General features: G+C 44.5%; 1 protein-coding gene and 1 long non-coding RNA gene across 2 annotated transcripts in view; one reads left to right on the top strand and one right to left on the bottom strand.

Moving 5' to 3' along the window:
- The window catches only part of LOC126539586 (uncharacterized), a 40023-nt gene extending 32903 nt beyond the window's left edge, over positions 1 to 7120 (top strand). Inside the window, exon 5 of the mRNA XM_050186472.3 lies at positions 1675 to 7120. Coding sequence (XP_050042429.1) covers positions 1675 to 1964 — 290 coding nt within the window. The 3' untranslated portion in view covers positions 1965 to 7120. The remainder of the gene's footprint in view (positions 1 to 1674) is intronic.
- Positions 4352 to 14600, bottom strand: LOC140214044 (uncharacterized). Its single transcript, XR_011890962.1, has 2 exons — positions 7515 to 14600; positions 4352 to 4623 (listed from the first exon to the last, which is right to left on the bottom strand). It is a non-coding gene; the product is annotated as an uncharacterized lncRNA (long non-coding RNA).
- Between the last annotated feature and the right edge of the window lie 4220 nt (positions 14601 to 18820).

Raw genomic sequence — 18820 nt, 5'->3', positions numbered from 1 at the left:
GGGTACGCCAATCGGACGGGTTGCGGCGAGATGTGGCGGAAAAGGACTGTCGGGGACGAGGAGGGCCGGTGGAGAACTGGGGAACGCTGGGTTGAGATGTTGAACACACGGAGTTCAGACCCATGTTCTCAAATTCTTGTCGGACTACGGCCTGAATCATGGCAATCGTGGTTGCTGGCGGATCGGGAGGCGTCGTGGAGAAAGCTGGCGAACAGGCGGCCTCAAGCTCGCGGCGAACAACACGGGTGACGTCGTCACAGGTGGTGGCCTGACGCGATCGACCCTCACATGTCGACGTAGCAGCGGTGTTGGGTAGCTGCGTGATGTGGTGTGTGATACGACGGCTCTTGGCTTGTTCAAGGCGACGGCATTCTTTAATGATGTCGTCGATTGTCGAGACATTGCCGAAAACAAGCAAATCGAAAGCGTCGTCGGCGATGCCTTTTAGGACATGTGACACTTTATCTGATTCAGACATAGCATCGTCAGCTTTGCGGCATAGAGCCAAGACGTCGAAGATGTAGGAAATGTACGGCTCTGTAGATGTCTGAACGCGAGACGCAAGAGCCTTTCTCGCGGCAACCTTGCGGCCAATGGGGTCGCCGAACAGTTCCCGTAGCTTTTCTTTGAAAGAGTCCCAACTGCTGATCTCTTCGTCATGCGTCTGGTACCACACGCATGGCGTGCCGCCAAGATAAAAGATGACATTGGCGAGCATAATGGTTGGGTCCCACCTGTTATTAGTGCTGGCATGTTGATATAGCTTGAGCCATTCGTCAACGTCCTGTCCCTCCAGGCCAGAGAACACACCAGGGTCGCGATGTTGGGCAACCGTGACGACGGGAGCAGTCGGACCAGCCGAAGCCGTTGCAGAGGCGGGCTCGTCACCGGGAGGCATGGTGACAAGCTTGACGTACCGACCACTCCGGAGTTCCGTGGCGAGGACGGGGATCGCTGACCTCCACCAGAATGTTACGTGTAGAAAGACACAGACAAAAGAGGCTATTTACAGACTATTTACACTAGAATGGAGCCAGAGCGCCAGGCCGACATTCACTCGCGCCAAGGGCACCGACCATCTCCGTCGTCGTTCTCACGGCGGCTCGTCTCTCGGGTATTTACCGATCATATCGTAATAATATAAATAATGAACAGCAGGGGCCCAAGGACTGAGCCCTGTGGTACCCCGGAAGCGACTGTGGCCGGCGATGACTGCGCGTGATTAAAGGTAACATACTGAGATCTTAAAAAGCAATATAAAGGATGAATAAATTGTGTTCAAGTAACAAAGTCTTACATGCTGTGATAACAAGTAACAAGCACAAGCATCACAGTGGTCATTTGGAACATAATGCGTCACATTATACAAGGACTACGTCAAAGAGAGCATATAATAACACAGAAAAAAATTATTGGTGTTTTCAGTGAACATGGGGCAAAAATGCTGTTCTACTAATTTGATACATGTTGGCGCACAACTTCGCATGAAAATTCAATTTTCATTGAGTAATTGTATTGTGCTCGTTAGTGAAAAAGCAGTCATCTTTTGCCACATCTTTTGCTCTGTGCACAAGTGTGGAAGGGATTTGCCAAACAAGGATGAAAGCTGTGCAGTCCAGAGAGCAGTTTCATTTTGCTGTTGTGCTGTAGGTGCATGGCACTTTTCACCTGCAGGATTTGAGTGCCATGGCAGCTGGGAGGAGAACGGCACACGCCTGCTGGTAGCCAGTGCAGTGTCCAGCCAGCGCCATTACTGCATTGCTGTGTTGGCGCAGCGTGTGCAGTTTGCCGAGAGCCCCCCTGCGTGCACCCAGGGCCTGCTCTGGCCATGGCTGTCCTTTGAGCTGACACACACCGACAGCTGTGACTCGCACGAAACGGGTGCAGCTACTGGCCAGTGGCCTTTATTACCGGTGTTGGTGGCCGCACTTCCGATGTTGCTTGCAGCCGAAACGCTTTCCTAGGTGCTGTGGTGGACAGGCTCAAGAGACTGTGTAACAGTGTTGGTGCTGGCGTTGTTGATGTGTCTTGATGTGCTGTGACCAAAAGTCTGACCACGTCGTTGGAGAAGACAGTGCCTCTGGGCGCACACTGACACCTAAACAGAGGCCTTCATTTGGGCAGCTGCCAAGTGGTAGCTTGGGAGGTAGGCAGATGCTGTGTAATTCATTGTTCACATGCATTCCAGAGGCACAAGACCCTTTGTATCAAACCACTGCAGCTTCTTCCAGCCTGCCTACAGACCAGCCAGCACAGTGGAATGTGGTGCAGTGACAGTACTCAAGCAAGCTGCTCACAGATGAGCACTTGCATTTGTAATGGACCTCTGTGCATACAGTATGGCTGAGCAGAAATGCCAGTTGCACAAATGCTTTGTTAATACACCGAGTACTCGCGTTCATCTTATGCCAGAACCTGTAGAAAATGTTTGGCGATTTTAATTAGATGAGAAATAAAGTGCAAAGCAGTTTCAGAAGGGTGCCCATATTTGACTGCTGCAGCAGTGAGTTCATTGCTCAAAGTCTTGCTATGCACTGTTCACTTTCTGAACATGTTTTTACCGCAACATGTTAAAACAGCATGCTTTTAAAGTATAGGAGGCTGCTCTAGTGCAGATATTGTTTGCGATATGTAAATGCTGCATTGAAACTTTTAAAAGCTTATCATTAAATGCAAGTCATGGAACAGCAGCTGTGGTAAAGGCTCCATACAAGACATAGAGCTTACCAGACTACCGAGGCATCAAGACCATCGAGACTTACCTTTTAAAACTGCCTCTTTGTTACTTTTATTAGGCGTGGTGTGTTGTCACTTGTTTTTGCACTTTACTAAACGAACCATCTACAGTTGTGTTCAAATTTATTGGCAGGCGAGGCTCCTGTGGGCATTCAGACTAATTGTAAGCACACTTTGTAAACCCTGTAATTGGTGAACAGATCTTAAGCATAGTATTTTCTTTTTCGAATTCATCCCAGTAAGACCAGTACTATACATATTTAGCCACTTCTGCTTATGGGGCATCAAGTAGGAGGCCAATGTCAACCGTGTAAGTGATCACATCCTGCAGTGGTTATGGCTCTCTGCTGCTAAGGACGAGGTCATGGTCCTTATTTGTGGCCACATTCCAATGGAAGTGCTACGCAGAAATGCTAGTGCATCTGGGTTTCAGTATACGTTAAAAGAATCCCAGGTGGTCAAAAATAACATGGAGCCCAGCTTATGCTCTGCGACATTAAACCCTATGAAACAATTAACTCAGTGATTTTAGACTTCGGGCCAACCTATTATCTGCAGCATGCTCAACAGTGCATGCATGTTCGTTTCAGTAGTGTATTCTAGCACTTGGTAAAGGACAGAGATGGAAGCAAGACAATGTTCTACAGTGAGCATTGAAAAAAATTTAATAACAGAAATAAAATGAAGTCAATGAAACTAAATAGGAGTTTGGTGCGAGTTATGGACCACACAACAGTACGTACGAAAGGCTGGTGCAACTCAGCAAAGCGGCAGAGTCAACTTCCTGGAATCAGCTCCCTAATAAAAATTAGCAGCAGAATTGGTCATCATGATAAAGAAGCCAAGGCATGTTCTTGGAGACAAAAAAAATGAGGACTTGAGCACAGTGTACTCGTCACACACCTCAAAGTTGTGGCCACAGGACTGTTCCCTGTATGTTTATTATTTGCTGGTGCTTAGTACAGTGATGGAAGTCACTTTCATGGCAGTCTTTTGTACCCAGCAAGAATGCAGAAAATAACTTTTTGGAATAAAGTGAAAGTATATTAGAAATGTTGAATAGTCATGGCCTTTGTACAAAGCACTTAGTTACTATAAATTTCTAGAGTAAAGCACAAATATATTACAAATGTTGAATGTTCATGGCTTTTGTGCATTTAGTGCTTCTACAAGTTTGAAGACTGACAATACGAAAATATAAATGAGCTTCATTTGATCCTTTATAAGTAGGGGTGTGCAGATACTGAATAGATTTCAACTCAAATATTGAATTTGATATGAAATAACAGAAAATTTATCTCTTAAGTTTGCAAATGCTTGGCATGTAAACATGCTGCACATGCTCGGGGGAGTCTCCTAGCATTACATAACAAGAAAGTGGCAAACTTGGGTGCATAGAAATCAAGACATACGTACAGTATGGTCTACTCTTATTGAAGGGAACTTCAAATTAGTATTCCAACACTGAATATGGCTCAGTTCTAGTTTATGTGAATGCCTGAGAAATTTTTCCAATAAAATGTTGAACGAAGTGCTATTTTCTGTCTGAAGCTGAACGATTAGTGATGTTATGTTGTACTGAATACCAATGATATTCCCTGTTTAACAGCATACCTGTGTTTTATGGCAATCATTTATTGCATAGAAAGTTATGCTTTCCAATTTTCCTGCAAAACACAGTAAGCCTTCCCCATCTTTTCAGCAGGTGGGTTATTGCAAGGCCAATCTGCGCAACAGATGAAAGCGCAGACCGTGCATCACATGACTAAATATCTGCTCCACGCGTAACCATTGTTGGTGCTGCACAGGTCAACCACGGTCGGCGCCATCAGTAAAGAGCAGACACTTTTTCATTGTCGGGGTCAGTGTTGCCACCTGTCAGAAGTTCTGAAATCGGAAGGGCGGTAGTTAATGTGTGCAAGGCATCTATTGCGTGCCACTTTTGCAACAAAAACAACGAAGTGAGGCACCCAATTGCACGGCATCTAGCACGAGGGGCTAGCTTGTGCACGTGACATGCAGTACTGCATGGGTCTCTACATTAAATACTGAATATTCAAAAAATCGAATGGTACATATTCTATTTGCAAATTGAATTGCCTAAACATTCGCTATTCGATTTCGTGATATTTATGTATTCACACATCCCTATTTATAAGGCTTCTGCATTATACCTTTCCTCAGTTTTACAGCAATACAGTTCTGCTATGTTATTTGGAACTTGCTTACTGAATCTCACTGGATTCTGTAAAGTGGCTCATAACATCTTTTGAGTAGTGGTTCTTCTTTGGTGAAGGTAATGCTCGTGCCTTGCTACTTCACTTTGTTGATTTGAAGCCGTAAAACAAGACGCAAGGCAGTGCACCAGCAATAGTACAGGAAATGACAAGTGCTGCTGCAACAGTGCCCCACTGCACCAAGTTACACTGTGCCATGCACTGAAGATGTACTGTTGTTGACCCTTGTGAGGTTATGCTGTTGTGAAACTTAATTCTTCACAGCAATAGCTGCTTGGGCTTGCTCCCCTAATCGTTTTGATGTCCACTGCTGGCGCCGGTGTTCATTGCAGAAATCCCAGAGTACTTTCAAGAACTTTATAAAGAAAGATGAAAAGCAAATAAATTTGCAGTGCTTCGTGTGAATTTGAACTTCGGTCCCACAAAGTCAAAGTCTGAGAATTTACCTCTCGGTTACATGATATATGAAAGAAGTAGTTCTTCGGGATCCGGTGTTCAGCAATTTGAAAAAAGTGCTGGCACACACAGAAGAGCAAAAACAAACAATTAATTTATACGTTTCAGTCGGGGTCCAAAACATAAATGTTTGTTTTTGTTTTTATACATGCACTTGCACTTTTTTCAAAATTTATATATATGCAGGGTGTCCCAGCCACCATACACCAAGATTAAAAAATATGCAAATACCATGTAGCTGGACAGAACCAATGTTCTTTGCCATTGCTTGGAGATAATCGGATTATTCTTTGCGTGTTGCCTAATTACACAATTAGTCTTAATTAATTAGCTTCTCAAATATTATTAGAATAAAAGTGCCACTGAGAAAATTTTAGAGCGACATGAAAAACTCTCCATACAGCTTTCTGTTGCTCAATACGTGCTACATTAGTATTTTCGGAAGGAAGCCGGCAAATACATGCAAAGTGCTTCGGGCGGCCAGTCGCGTGGCAATTTTGCGTGTATTCACGGGCTTCTTTCACGTTTGGAAAAACACTAATTGACACTTTTTATCTAATTATGATATTTGAGAATTTGATTAGTTAACTAAGACTAATTATGCAATTAGGCAGAATGCTAAAAAGAATCCGAGTATCTCCAAGTGACAGGAAACAACATTACCTTGGTTCTGTCCAGCTAAGTAGCATTCGCACATTTTTAAATCTTGGTGCATGATAGTTGGGACACCCTGCATATATTCACTGGATGGCAGCCTGCCTCCCATTGTACGGACTGTCTATTGTCCGTTTTGTTTATTGTGCTGGAGCAGTGTCCGCATGACCTGATCTTGGGCGGAGACTTCCTTTCGGCCCATTCTGCCTTGCTTTACCAGTGTTGTTCAATTGCAACTTCCTTACAACAGCAGTTCTGTTTATGATGCACTTCCCTCCTTTTGCTCCACCGACTTTGCTTGGTTGCCACAAGCTGCTACTGCTTTTGACCCCTTGGCAATCTGTTCTTGACGGTGACTACATCGTCGCTCCGCTTCTCGATGTCCTTCTGAACCATAGTGTCGTGGCCCCAAGTACGATTGTCACCACTGTGGATAATTCTACTTGCCTTTCGTCCCGGCCTCAAATTTGGATGCACTGCACATGTTCTTACTGGGACAACACGGTGGTTGTCCGACACCTGCGCAGAAGTGCCAGGTATCAACGCTCACACCCGATTACCAATCACGACGTGTATCCTTTTACCTTGCATGAATGGTGTACTTGATTGGCCACATGGGGCGAAGTATTTTTCATTGACTGACTTCCGCTCTGGCTACTGGCAGATTGCTGTTCATGAGGAGGACCATGAGAAGACCACCTTTATTATGCCTGATGGTCTTTACCAGTTCAGAAATATGCCTTCAGGCTCTGCAATGCGCCAGCAGTGTTCGAGAGAATGACGGACACTCTTCTGCGGGGTTTGAAGTGGTCAATATGTCTTTGTTATCTTGAGTGCACTTAAGAGTGCATTCTCGCTAACGCTAGCAGCCTTCTCTCCATGACCAAGTGCAACTGCTATAGGTGATATAGGTGATGAAAGTATAGTATTTCTTCTGGGCATTGTCTGAAGAAGGTATGTCTTGCAGCAATGCATCCAGCTTGTTTACATTTTTGTGGGCAGAACTATGGGAATAAAATCTTTGCTGGCCAATCTCATCATCGCTTTCACCAAAATATGACACGTTACCAGGAGCAATGTCCTCTAGCAATGCCCTTTCCACTGAAAGTGTCATTGCATCGGGAACCGTTGTTTCTTTCTGGCATGTTGCATACGGCACGCACAATAATTTCCGAGGGGAAGAAAAAAAAGAACCAACGCACGCGGTCGGTTACAGCCCAAGGATCGGCAAGGGGTCACTTCACATCCATTACCATGCTTTCTACACATTTGTGACCTTGCACTAAGTCCGCTGCTGCCAGAGTGCTCTTAGGAGCAAGGCAGCTCCTAATTTGTTGTATGTACAACTTGAAAAATTTCACATGTTTGACGAATTTATAAATGTTGTGGGGAATTTGAGAAAAGCAGAAAAAATATTTTATTTGCACTTACCTGCTGACACTGGCAAATGCTGTTTGTTTGGGTGCATAATTAATGCTCCTTTAATCAGACGGCAGTGCAAATATGCAGATTGCCAGAGAGGAAGCATAAGATTTTGGTAAATAAACAGAGGCCTAGTTTTGAACAAATTAAGCAGTTGTAATGAACACATTTTTAGACACAATTGTGTACATAGTTTTGGAAAGGTTCAAAAGAAAAATAGCTTCAACTAAACTTTTGCAGAAAAGCTGCCACGTATCCCACTATCAAAAACACTATAATTCAGAATGTAAACCATGTCAATGCTCAATACATGGCTTAAGATGCTGCAAAATTAGCACTTTCTAAGTCCATTACGTTATCTTCTTAATTATACATCAAAAGAAGTGACTGAAATCGTAAGAAAAGCAAAGACAACTTTGACCTGCTTCAAATGAAAAATTGGTATGCAGTATTTAAGTGCGACCTTTTCCTATCAACAATTAATGTTTATTGTGCTTGCGCTGCAGGCATGACTTATATTAGGAATATTAACATTATGTTTTGCTATTTGCTATGAAATTGAAATTGAGATGGCGGAAATGCCACCAAGACATGTTATGTATGAAATGTAAAATTGTCATCCACCCTGTCATAGCATGAAGGTAGAGAAAACATTTACAAGTTTCTCAGAAACCTCGATTCCTGGTACAGGATAAATTATTCATCAACTTCGAAGCTTTCTTTTCGAGAAACCTGTCTGGGGTTTTTAACGTAGCTTTGTTCTGCAGTCAAGTGGATGACAAATTTCCCTTTCATGAATCCTTATCCACCTTGCAGGCTTCCACATAACTGGTTCGCATTATAAAGATGCTATTTTCAAACAAAATATTTTGCAAATTAATTTGCTGAATGTATTAATCAGACATTAAAAAGCGCGCTGGGAAAGTCTGTCAGTTCGGTGGCAGTTGTAGCACTCAAGATGTGCAACATGCGTGACTTCAACTTTAGCACTGCACCGTCCCGTTTCTGTTAGGCATGATACATTGTAGATGACATCATTGATGCGCTCTAGAATAACGTAAGGGCCAGCATAAAGTGCAAGCAATTTCTCATATAATCTGTGTTTCCACTGTGGTGTCCACAACTACACGAGGTCACCAGGGTCGAAGACCACGTGACGGCGATGGCCGTTATATCTTTGAGTGGTCCTGAGAAGCTAGGTTGTGCAGACGAGCAAGTTGACAAGCTTGTTCTGCTCGGTAGAAGATCTCGGCAATGGAGTTGTAATGAGTGAAAAACAGGAACATGGAGTCGAGCATGTGATGAGACAGTCCAGCATAAAGCAGGCAGAATGGACTCTTTGGACCCATCTTTTGTTTTTGCATCATTCTGGATTAACAAGCATCTTCTCCCAATAAGAGTGTTTTTTTGGTACTGTGGAAGGGAAATATTAAAAACACAGCTAAAACAATTTTTCTCTCTATTTAGTTATCTATTTACTTATACTCTTAGCCCACTGGGCCATTTCAGGTGGGTTTCGCCTGAAATGTTTTCAGTGGCTGGGGCGGCGCATGCTTTGCAGTGAGGAGTGCGAGAACGAAAAATACTGTGGCAGCACTGTGATCAAAGCGGGTTGGGCCGCATCAAGGTCACGCCATTGGAAACTGCTGGCGATACTTCAGGTATGAACAACTTCTAGCCACCATACTTCAGGGAAGGGTCATTCGTACTACTTCACGCGCTGGTATATGCGTTCAGGCCGCTGAAGCAGTGTTTATCATTGGATATGACAATTATTTATGCCTTAGAAATACATGCCTTTCTTTGTCTTCATTTCATTTTTTTTTTAAATGCCTCAGTGATTGTGCGTGCACTGCGGCCGCAGTGTTGGCTTTCATTCTACTATGTTATTGTAGGGTTCTCTTTGGAGAACAACTTTTTTTCTTGTTCTTCAAGCAGCATGTATCTGTCGTGTGTAATTTGGTGCATATAGTTTTCCATCAGTAGGTCTTGCGAAACGCAGACGGAAAAACATATGTAAACTTCCTGCTTGGCACCTAAAACACAAAACATATCTGCCCCATCCAGCGCCATGTACTCAAATTTACGGAAAGTATTCTTATAGAAAAAGATAAAAAGTTGCAGTGCAACATTCCATTCATGTTTCTGTCTTCCTCATGTAACAGAATGCGGTGTATTGGTACGGGTTCATTGTGGTGGTACCTTGCGAGGCAATAAGAGTTGTAGGTAGCTATTACACATACTACTTGGCCCATCAGCCGTGTGAATTTTTTATCCAGTCCATGCTTAACAACAACGAAAAGAAAGAAAGGCAGCATGGTAGCCTAATTAGTGGCTGCACAGTGGATATCGCGTTGCGCTGCTAAACTTGAGCTCACGGGTTCAAAACAGGTCGCGAAATTCGATGGAAACAAAATGAAAAAAAAAAAACACTCGTATCCTTCTGTTTAGGTGCACGTTAAAGAACCCCAAGTGATGAGAACTGAACAGGGTGCTTCATAATCATATCGCCAGACTTAAATGCCAGAATTTGATTAATTAAAAAAATACAAAAAAGAGGTAGCTGCGTCCTTCGGCTTTTTTCACAGGTGTAATCGAAAGAGATCGTTCTCAAGTCTGATTTCTGAGAAAAACATGCTGCGCTTATCTTATATTTCATACCTAAATTTAATGCCGTTCCCAACTGTACGTCCGCTCAACTAAGCAGCTTCTGTATTATAAACGGTTGCTTTCAATTATCTAGTGCACTATCATAAGAACAATAATGAAGCAATCAAAGGAATGGCATGCCTCACATACACACAGAAATATTTGTAGATCTGCTGTGTTCGTTGAAGAAGGCAAGTGTGGTACCACATTGGGCACCCAGCTTTAATGGGTTGCAGACATGGTGATACTGACAAATGTTTTCCTTGCCTGAATCAAATTAGCATACTTACAGGCTGCCCCAAAATGGGGTGTTTATATTAAATGACAGCTGCGAACTTGTTCAGCAGAACAGCATCCATGCGTTAATTCTCTCAAGAATTGGTGCGCCTCTGCACAACAGCCACGACTCTTCAGCAGCAAGTGTGGTACCACATTGGGCACCCAGCTTTAATGGGTTGCAGACATGGTGATACTGACAAATGTTTTCCTTGCCTGAATCAAATTAGCATATTTACAGGCTGCCCCAAAATGGGGTGTTTATATTGAATGACAGCTGCGAACTTGTTCAGCAGAACAGCATCCATGCGTTAATTCTCTCAAGAATTGGTGCGCCTCTGCACAACAGCCACGACTCTTCAGCAGCACAATCATTCGGTATTAGACTCCTCACATGCATCGGCCCCTCATCTTCAAGACTTCAGAAGTGTCCTTATGCGTTACATTTGAACAAAAACGGCTATTCTATAATTTTTAATAGTGAATTCTGAACTCGAATAAGATTTGAATAGTAAATACTATTTGATTAGACTATACGTTTCTACTTCATTTCGCCTGCTAACACATTGAAGGAGAATGCCAGACAAGCCACGGAAACTACATTGGTAAAGACTTCCCAGTTTCCCCGATTCAGTGCGAGTACATATGCAGTGGATTTTCCCTAGCACTGCTGTTCGTATTAACGTCAAATAATTGCCTTGATTCCTTTTCACAGAAATTTGATTGGGTCACCGGGGCTGGTGCAGCTTTTAAAAGAAACACGCTCATTCTGGTCAGGTTTCAGCTTTTCAGTCAGTACATTTAGAATATTTGGTCATTTTTCTCTTGCACGTATGTCCTTGATATATATATATATATGTACCCTTAGATTTGCCTGGAACTGCATTGGTCATCTGCATCTCTTTGAGCCACGCAGTGAATAAACCTGGTTTATTTCACGTTAATATTGTTTCTTTGATGACTGTCCTCAATATTCCACCAACATGAAAAACGCATAAAATAACACGATATCAATAAAATTTTCTTTCATAGCTTCATGTTGCAGGAAGGCAGCTTCTGTGGAAAAAATTACCTGTTACTATTAAAAAACAGTGTTAAATATAGCAGTTCACCTGGCTAAAACTACAATTTATACTGGCAGACAAGAGTTGCGGGCGTACAAAAGCAAGTAAAAGCAAAAAAAAATTTTACTGCACAGACTTTCTGCGGGAAAACTGGGTGTCCGCCCAGTCTGGCCGAAACGACGCGCGCTTGCTGGCAGACGACGCACTTGACAATGACAGCAAAATTGAAGACGTCATGTTGTATAACCCATGCTTCAAATGTGTATACATAGCAAAAATGTGGCAATATAAATTTGCAGTTGAAATAAAGCATTATTTTAAGAGCATACGCATGCAGTCGGTCTCAACGCCCGCAGCGAAATAATGTTGAATCTGCTGCGAAGTGCGTCTCCACCCCAATCCAGTTCACTCGCAGCGTCTTCGCAAAGTTTTTTCACACGTACCAACGTCCACACAGGCGCTCGATGTGGCAGACCTGCTGCGCCGCTTCTTTGGCGCTTACGATGATGGCGAGGACGGACTCGAAATAGTGGCTGCAGCTGGAAAAGCCATCATTTGCCTGAAGAAGACGCGGCAAAAATCTATCACGGACTTGTTTTCTGCGAAGTGAGCTGCCAGCTGCCAGGAAGTGTTTCGTTCAAACTTTCAGGCAGTGTTCGTTGAGTCCTTTTGCAGGGACCTTGCAGTAGCAGACTTTGCTCACTTCCAAAATTTGTCTGACTAGCTCTGCTCAAATCATGGTCCAGACTGACGTCCGTTCACTAGCAGCGGGTGTTGGAGGGTTGTGTTGCACATTAATGAGCGAAATTCAGTCCTAGTTTTTCGCGCCGTGCTAAAAATCCTCTCACACTCTGCGTTACTATGCGGTATCGAGTAAATTCAGCATCACCTTAGCAACTCGATGATACACGTTTTTCATGAGTGTTTTTCATTTTTCCAACCATAGACCACTGCACGTACCACCTTTGTTCGCTCAGAATGTCCTCTGGAAGACTACGCCTGTAGTGTGGCAAACTCTCTTCAAGAGCAGCTAAAGCATCTTCTGCAGATTCGTTGGAATCTCGGGGCAGCAGCTGAGGGAAACTCTGAATAAAGAAATGAAGACTTGAGAGCGATGCCTGTGAAATAAATTTCAGGTTGGCCACCTCCGAATTCTTGAGCTGCGTTTCATAGTTGAGTTGACATCCATAACGCTTCACCTTGTCACATATCAGAAAAATTTTCCGTAGATGACGCGCAACGTGGTCGCTGACACTAAGGGTTGTGTTCAACGAGGAATCCCATAAACAAGCACTCCACAAGTATGACACTGTCATCGCAGCTGTTCCGGAGGAAGTTCACTATGCTGTCTTGCTGCTCAGTGGTACGAACATAGCTTTGATGCTTCGCCGTGGAAACGTTAGTTTCAAGTCACCTTTGTCACCGTGAGACAAGCTCATGTCGCATCCACATGTTGTAAAAATGCAAAAAAAAAAAAAAATTGTAAACTATGACATACACGCAACCTACAGATATGATAGCTCTCCCATTGAAATTTGAATACACGAGAAAACATAATTCTGTTACGCGAAAACTCAAGGAAACCCCTTTTCCAGCACTTCTACAATTCACAGAACAGGCACGGCTTGCACGATTTGCACACGCCGGCGTGCGGGTGTCTCGGGGGCCATGGAGCAGCGCACCTGGTTCCTGGCGCTTGCCTCCGCTGCATCGCAGCCCACGCAAGAGGCCGCGTTTCTACCACAAAGCCCGCCTTCATGCATAGTGTTCGCGACCAGCGTTTTCCGGTAAACATTACAGTTACGTACGCTCCATTTGCCGGGAGGCATGCAAAGCAGTCGATCTTTGAATGCTATCGCGTTCCGCTCTTAAAGGCGAAGCTTAAACGTCTTCCAAACTTTCTCCCTTGTGGACACAAGACTGAGCCACCATCGTCGGCTCACCCATCCCCCCTACCTTCCTACGCTTTCACTCACGCATACACGATGTTATAGCCCTTGGAGTTTATACGCAAAATGACAGCGATGGGAGGAAAGTACCTGGACTGTCCGTATAATTGATATCACAATAATATAAGTGTATCCAGCAAATGAAGAGTCCCTTCGCCCATTACTTTCTGCAAAAGAATGAAAAAAATTGAACTTTCATCATGCCATAATTTGCTGCGCCGCAACAATGTCCTTTTTTCTTTTGTGGAGTGAGGATGCCGAAATGGAAAAAAGAAAGAAAACAAGAACCTGCAAAGGAAAGCATGTTGGCCACAATCGAATGCCTACTTTGGGCACCTAATGTGGCTACCGAAGGAATATAGAAGAAAACGTGAGACACTTGGTCCACAAAGACAAAACGCATACTGCTGAGTATCCTACATTGGCAAGACAAAAGACTTTCTGGAGAGGTTGCAATAAAATCGAAGTGAACGTGATGCCCTGAAGCAAACACATTGCAATCCGTCTTGTCCCTACACTCATGGCGGCGAGCGACCATTGTTTCTTCTTCTCATCTGTTAGCCAAAAAGTGTCCAAAACTCTGCCAGGCCAAAATCCACTTGGCCAGAGAAAAACGAATGCGCACCGAAGTTCGCCGCGTGGTGGTTGGGGCAACACGAGAAAAATGCGTGCATTCTGGCTGTCCCTGAATGCCCGCGAGTAACAAGAACAAGAAAATTGAAGAGGCTGATCGTGTCCTCGCAAATAAAAGTCCAAGTAGAAAAAATAAATAAAAAGTGTAGTTACCTTCGCTGGCTTTAGTGTCTTGCCGTGGATGATTTGGCGCAGGCGAAAAAAATGATATTAATTTCTGTGACATGACGGCACAAATGAACCACCACAACGCTTAGTCTCATCGGACCTCGTTGCGTACTTTGCTAACTTGTCTGATAGTGTGTTGATTTGGCTTGTCTCGTTGTATGGTCCGATGTATGACCTTTAGAAAAATCAATGCACCTTTGGCATCAAGTGTTTATGAGAACATTAAACTCACAAAGTTCCAGAATTGAAAATCTAAAGCACGACTTTGGAAATGTCAACGCACCTTTTGCATCATAAGTTTGAGAACTTTATGCCCATAAAGTTTCGAAATTGAAATCCATGCGTTTCATAGATTCTGCAGCCTCTGTGAGATGCCACAACGAGCCCGCTCGCCATCAAAACACCTCTGAAACTGAGCTCGGTTGGGGCTCCTTGCGTTATGTGACCCCAGGTGCATCGGTGCATGGGTGTTTCCATGAAATCCAGCCCGAGTTCGCAATGTTTGCGCTGAAACGTCTTTTTGAGCATGAAGAAGACATTCTAGACAAAACCCAGAACGATTTCCGGTGCCGCGTTGTTTTTGTCAGCGGTGAGAGACAGCACGAAAATATTTTGAGAAAGGGGAGGGGGGCCTGAAGCCCTATAAGCCCCCTTCCTGGCTGCACCTCTGGGCGGTGGGCTGAAGTCGTTATTCAAGGTCACCATTAGCTCCTCATACTTTTCTTTCAGCTTCACCGGTGCCAACAATCTTTGAAGGGTGGCTTATGTACTTGATCTGACACTCCACAAGAATATTAACTTTCTTTTCTTTTCTTCTTTTTGTCTACTGTGATGCCATTTGCATTAAAGAATGCGCCGAGCCGTTCTGTGTTCAAGAGCCAGAACACTTTGTTGCTAGCATATTCTTCCACCGTGCCGAACGTCGCCATATCTACTTTTGTGTGGGAAGGCCACATAGTTCAGCCATGTGCAGGCTTCCATGGTTAGAATGTGTCTCTCTCACGTTGCATGAGGACGCTTGAGTGGCACAGCCACTTCAGCCCTGGGCAATCGAGCTAGGCAGGAGTGCAGTCGTACTAGTGGCATCTTATCGGTGCCCCATCTTATAGGGGCACCGATAAACATACACAGCACAGTGAGAGAGTTGGGCTCAGGCATGTCAAAAGGGCTAGCTGGCCCGTGTCATCGTCCGAGTCATCCATGCTAAGGACGTTGTTGAAGGCAGAAACATGTTCTCATCGAGAACGAGGGGTACTGGCTTTATTTACAATATCTACATGAAGAGTGGAGAATGTTACATCTCATCAGTCTAGCACGACTGAAGTGAAGCACCCCGAGGAGACGAAAAAGTCTGCTTAAACCCCCTTCGTTCTTTCTAGATCCCTAGGCCAGGGAAAACTGCCGCCCCACTTTCGAAGTCGTCGAAGCACCAGCATTGAGGGTGAGGGTTCACACACTCACTCCTGCACCTTTGTTCACTGAACACACAAAAAGGAGGGGAGCTTCGTAGACAGGGGTCGTCACACTTGACAAAGGCTGGCATGTCTTGGTTCCTGGGATGACCCAGCAGTTAGCTGAGACATCTGCCAAACGACCGCGGCAGTTATCGGAGTTCGTGAGAAAATGCCGTAGAACACCCTTTTTCAGGATTTTCTTGCTCCCATTGGTCCGTGATGGCGACAGTGAATGAACAAACACACTCAATCCACCAAACATGTCTTGCCTTGTTGGCACCGCAGGGCTGTCTGAGGGGGATGCATTGTCAGCGTCATGAAGCAATTCATCGCAGTGTTGCAGGAGAGGCTAGAAGGTCACTACCTCCACTGGCCGATCATAACAGCTCCTCCATGGCTCGGAAAATCTCAACTGGCCAGTGCTGATAACCGCTGGGCAGAAAGAGAATGCCTGGTGGCGAGGGGGATGACTTGGCTTGCAGGAACCAACTGAGAAATGCTGACATACACCCTAAAACATGTCACAATGACAGGTAGCAGCGAAGCGAACCCCACAACACAGCTGTGTGCAGTGATGAAGTATCTTGGAACTCGCTTCAGACCCGCCAGGCTTCAAAGAAAACATGAGTGCCGAAACAACAAATAGTGCATTTCGCTATGAGAATTTCAAAGTAATTTCATGCCGACAAAGTTAGCAATCATGGATGGAGTCCTGCCAAATGAAAGGGGATCGTCTTGGATTAACAAAATAAAGAGAACATCAAAAACAAGATCTCTAAACACAGTATGAGTTTCAAATTAGTCTTTTCAAGCCATTCACATTGCCATGCAACTTTCCCTTCTTATATCTAACGAAGAAGTTGTACTGTTTGAGGGTGAAGCGCCATCAGAGCAATGGGTCATTTTTTTTTTTTCACATTGGATTAAGTCATGTCAGAGGGCAGTCTTCAGTCTCGAAGATGAATCTCACTCCGTACAAGTAAAACGACAACATCCAGGCTGCCCAAACCAAACAGGCACGTTCCTTCTCTGAAGCGTATAGGCTTCCTCTCTTAGTTAGTTTACGGCTGGCATAGAGAATTGCATGTTCCTCATTATCATCGCCGACCTGACTAAGTAACACGCTTATTCCCCTGTTGCTTGCATCGCACTGAACCATGAATTCCTTTGTGCAGTCCGCTGCGCGAAGCACAGGGCAAGAAAGTGCTCCTTTTGTCTTTAACCCAGTGCACGATACTCAGTGCTCTCTTTTGGAGTGCATCCGTTAAAGTACTAGCTGTTTGCAAATAATTCAGAATGTACCATTGAGAGTACCCAGCAAGTCCCAGAAATGAACGAATGTCTGTTTTCGTGCGTGGCTGTGGAAAATCTCCAATAATAGCTGTTTTCAGCTCGGCTGGCTGTCTCGTGCTCTGGCCGACAACATGGCCTAGATAAATGACTTGCGAGCAGCCAAAGCAACATTTTTCCGCCTTCATTGTTAAGTTTGCTTCCCTCAACTGCGAGAACACCTGCTTGAGGTGTGATACGTGCTGTTTTCAGCTGCCAGAAAAAGATTGCGACATCATCAAGATATTGGCAATGCCAACTCCTGCAAGTCTTTTAGGACAACATCAACTTAAGAGAAGCTAAACGGCGCATTCTTCAGCCCGAAGCCGAGAACAAGAGAGCGAAAAGTGTCTACATGCAAGATAAATGCGGCATAGCGGCTGGCACTTTCTGAAAGGGGAACTTACCAATATCCCAGCACGAAACCTAGAGTCGATATGTATTTAGCAGCGCTGACATTTTTGATTCGTTCCTCAATGTTGGGTATTGGGTAAAACTGATCCCCGGTGATGACATTTAACTTCCTGTAAACACACGGACAAGGGTCCTTATTATGTACTTCCAGAAGTATAAGCGGTGACACATAGTAACTCTCAGCAAGCTCAATAACTCCCAACTCTAGCATGCGCTGTGTCTCTGTCTCCCCAATTTCTTTCTGTCATGGAGACACCCTGTAAAGGTGGTGTCAGCTCTATTTCATGCGTTGTGAGTTCGGTTGTACCTGGTTGATTGCTGAATCTATCGAGATATTCCCCTAGCAGCGCCTTTAGCTTATCTAGCTGCTCGAGATTAAGAGCAGGCGTGCTTACCGAGTGTTCTACAACTTCTTCCAGGCTAATTTCAGAGTTGGAGGTCGCCTTACACTCATAAAACTCTGTATTAATGTCATCTGGCTCTTTGATGATGAAGTTAATGTCTCCGTCCCGCTCCACGTACAGCTCATCAAATTGCACTTTCTCACCTCCTTCCTGCGGCCGGGCACTTTCACAGCATATAGTTAGTATCTGAAAGTTTGCGCAACACTTTAATGGGTTTGCCCCAGTGAACTTCAAGCTTGTTCTTTCTTGATGGTCTGAGGGTAATTACCTGGTCCCTAGCGTCAAACGTTCAAAGCCTCACCTTCCTGTCGTAATAGAGCTTGGCATCCTTTTTTGCCACGGCCATGTTCTTTTCGACTAGTTCTTGTGTTTCACTTAGCTATTCCAGCAGATTTAGCATGTATTCTGCCACTGTTTGACTCTTTCCTCGTATATCTCTCTCAACATTCTTAGTGGGGAACGGAGCGTTCTCCCATACACTAGTTCTTCTGGCGAGAACCCTGTAGCCGCATGAGGAGTAGCCAGAAAACAATTCTCCCAGTCCTCCTTGTGCTCGTAACAGTGTGCCTGCAAAACTCGCTTAAAGGGAAGCTGAAGAATTTTCCAGAAAAATTGAATGAAGAGCTGTACGTAATGGTTTTCAACCCACCGAATCCGAATATCGCATCGAAATTGAGCGAAAGAAAGCGCAAACATGTTTTATTTTGACGAAAAGTGCAGCAGCAGACTCGGGCAGCTCGCGCGCCTCGTTTCCGCCTGTGATTGGTCGGGCGCCTCGTGTTGTCAACATTGGTGTTCGTCCCTACCGGCCGCTGCCGCCACACATGAAGCACGGTGCAAGGTAGTTTAGTGCTGTGGTTTGGTGAGACGGTAATGGTAAATTTCGAGAGCTTGCGTTTCTCTGAGGAGTTTGGCGTTGCTCCCTACATGTATACGTAGCCGGCCTCTCCAAGAAGCAAAAGATGCTGGTAGCAA

Source organism: Dermacentor andersoni, chromosome 11 (genome assembly GCF_023375885.2).
Source record: "Dermacentor andersoni chromosome 11, qqDerAnde1_hic_scaffold, whole genome shotgun sequence".
In the NCBI taxonomy this organism is placed as follows: Eukaryota; Metazoa; Arthropoda; class Arachnida; order Ixodida; family Ixodidae; genus Dermacentor; species Dermacentor andersoni.
The sequence above is the reverse complement of the archived record's forward strand: the minus strand, read 5'-3'. Positions and strand labels throughout refer to the sequence as shown.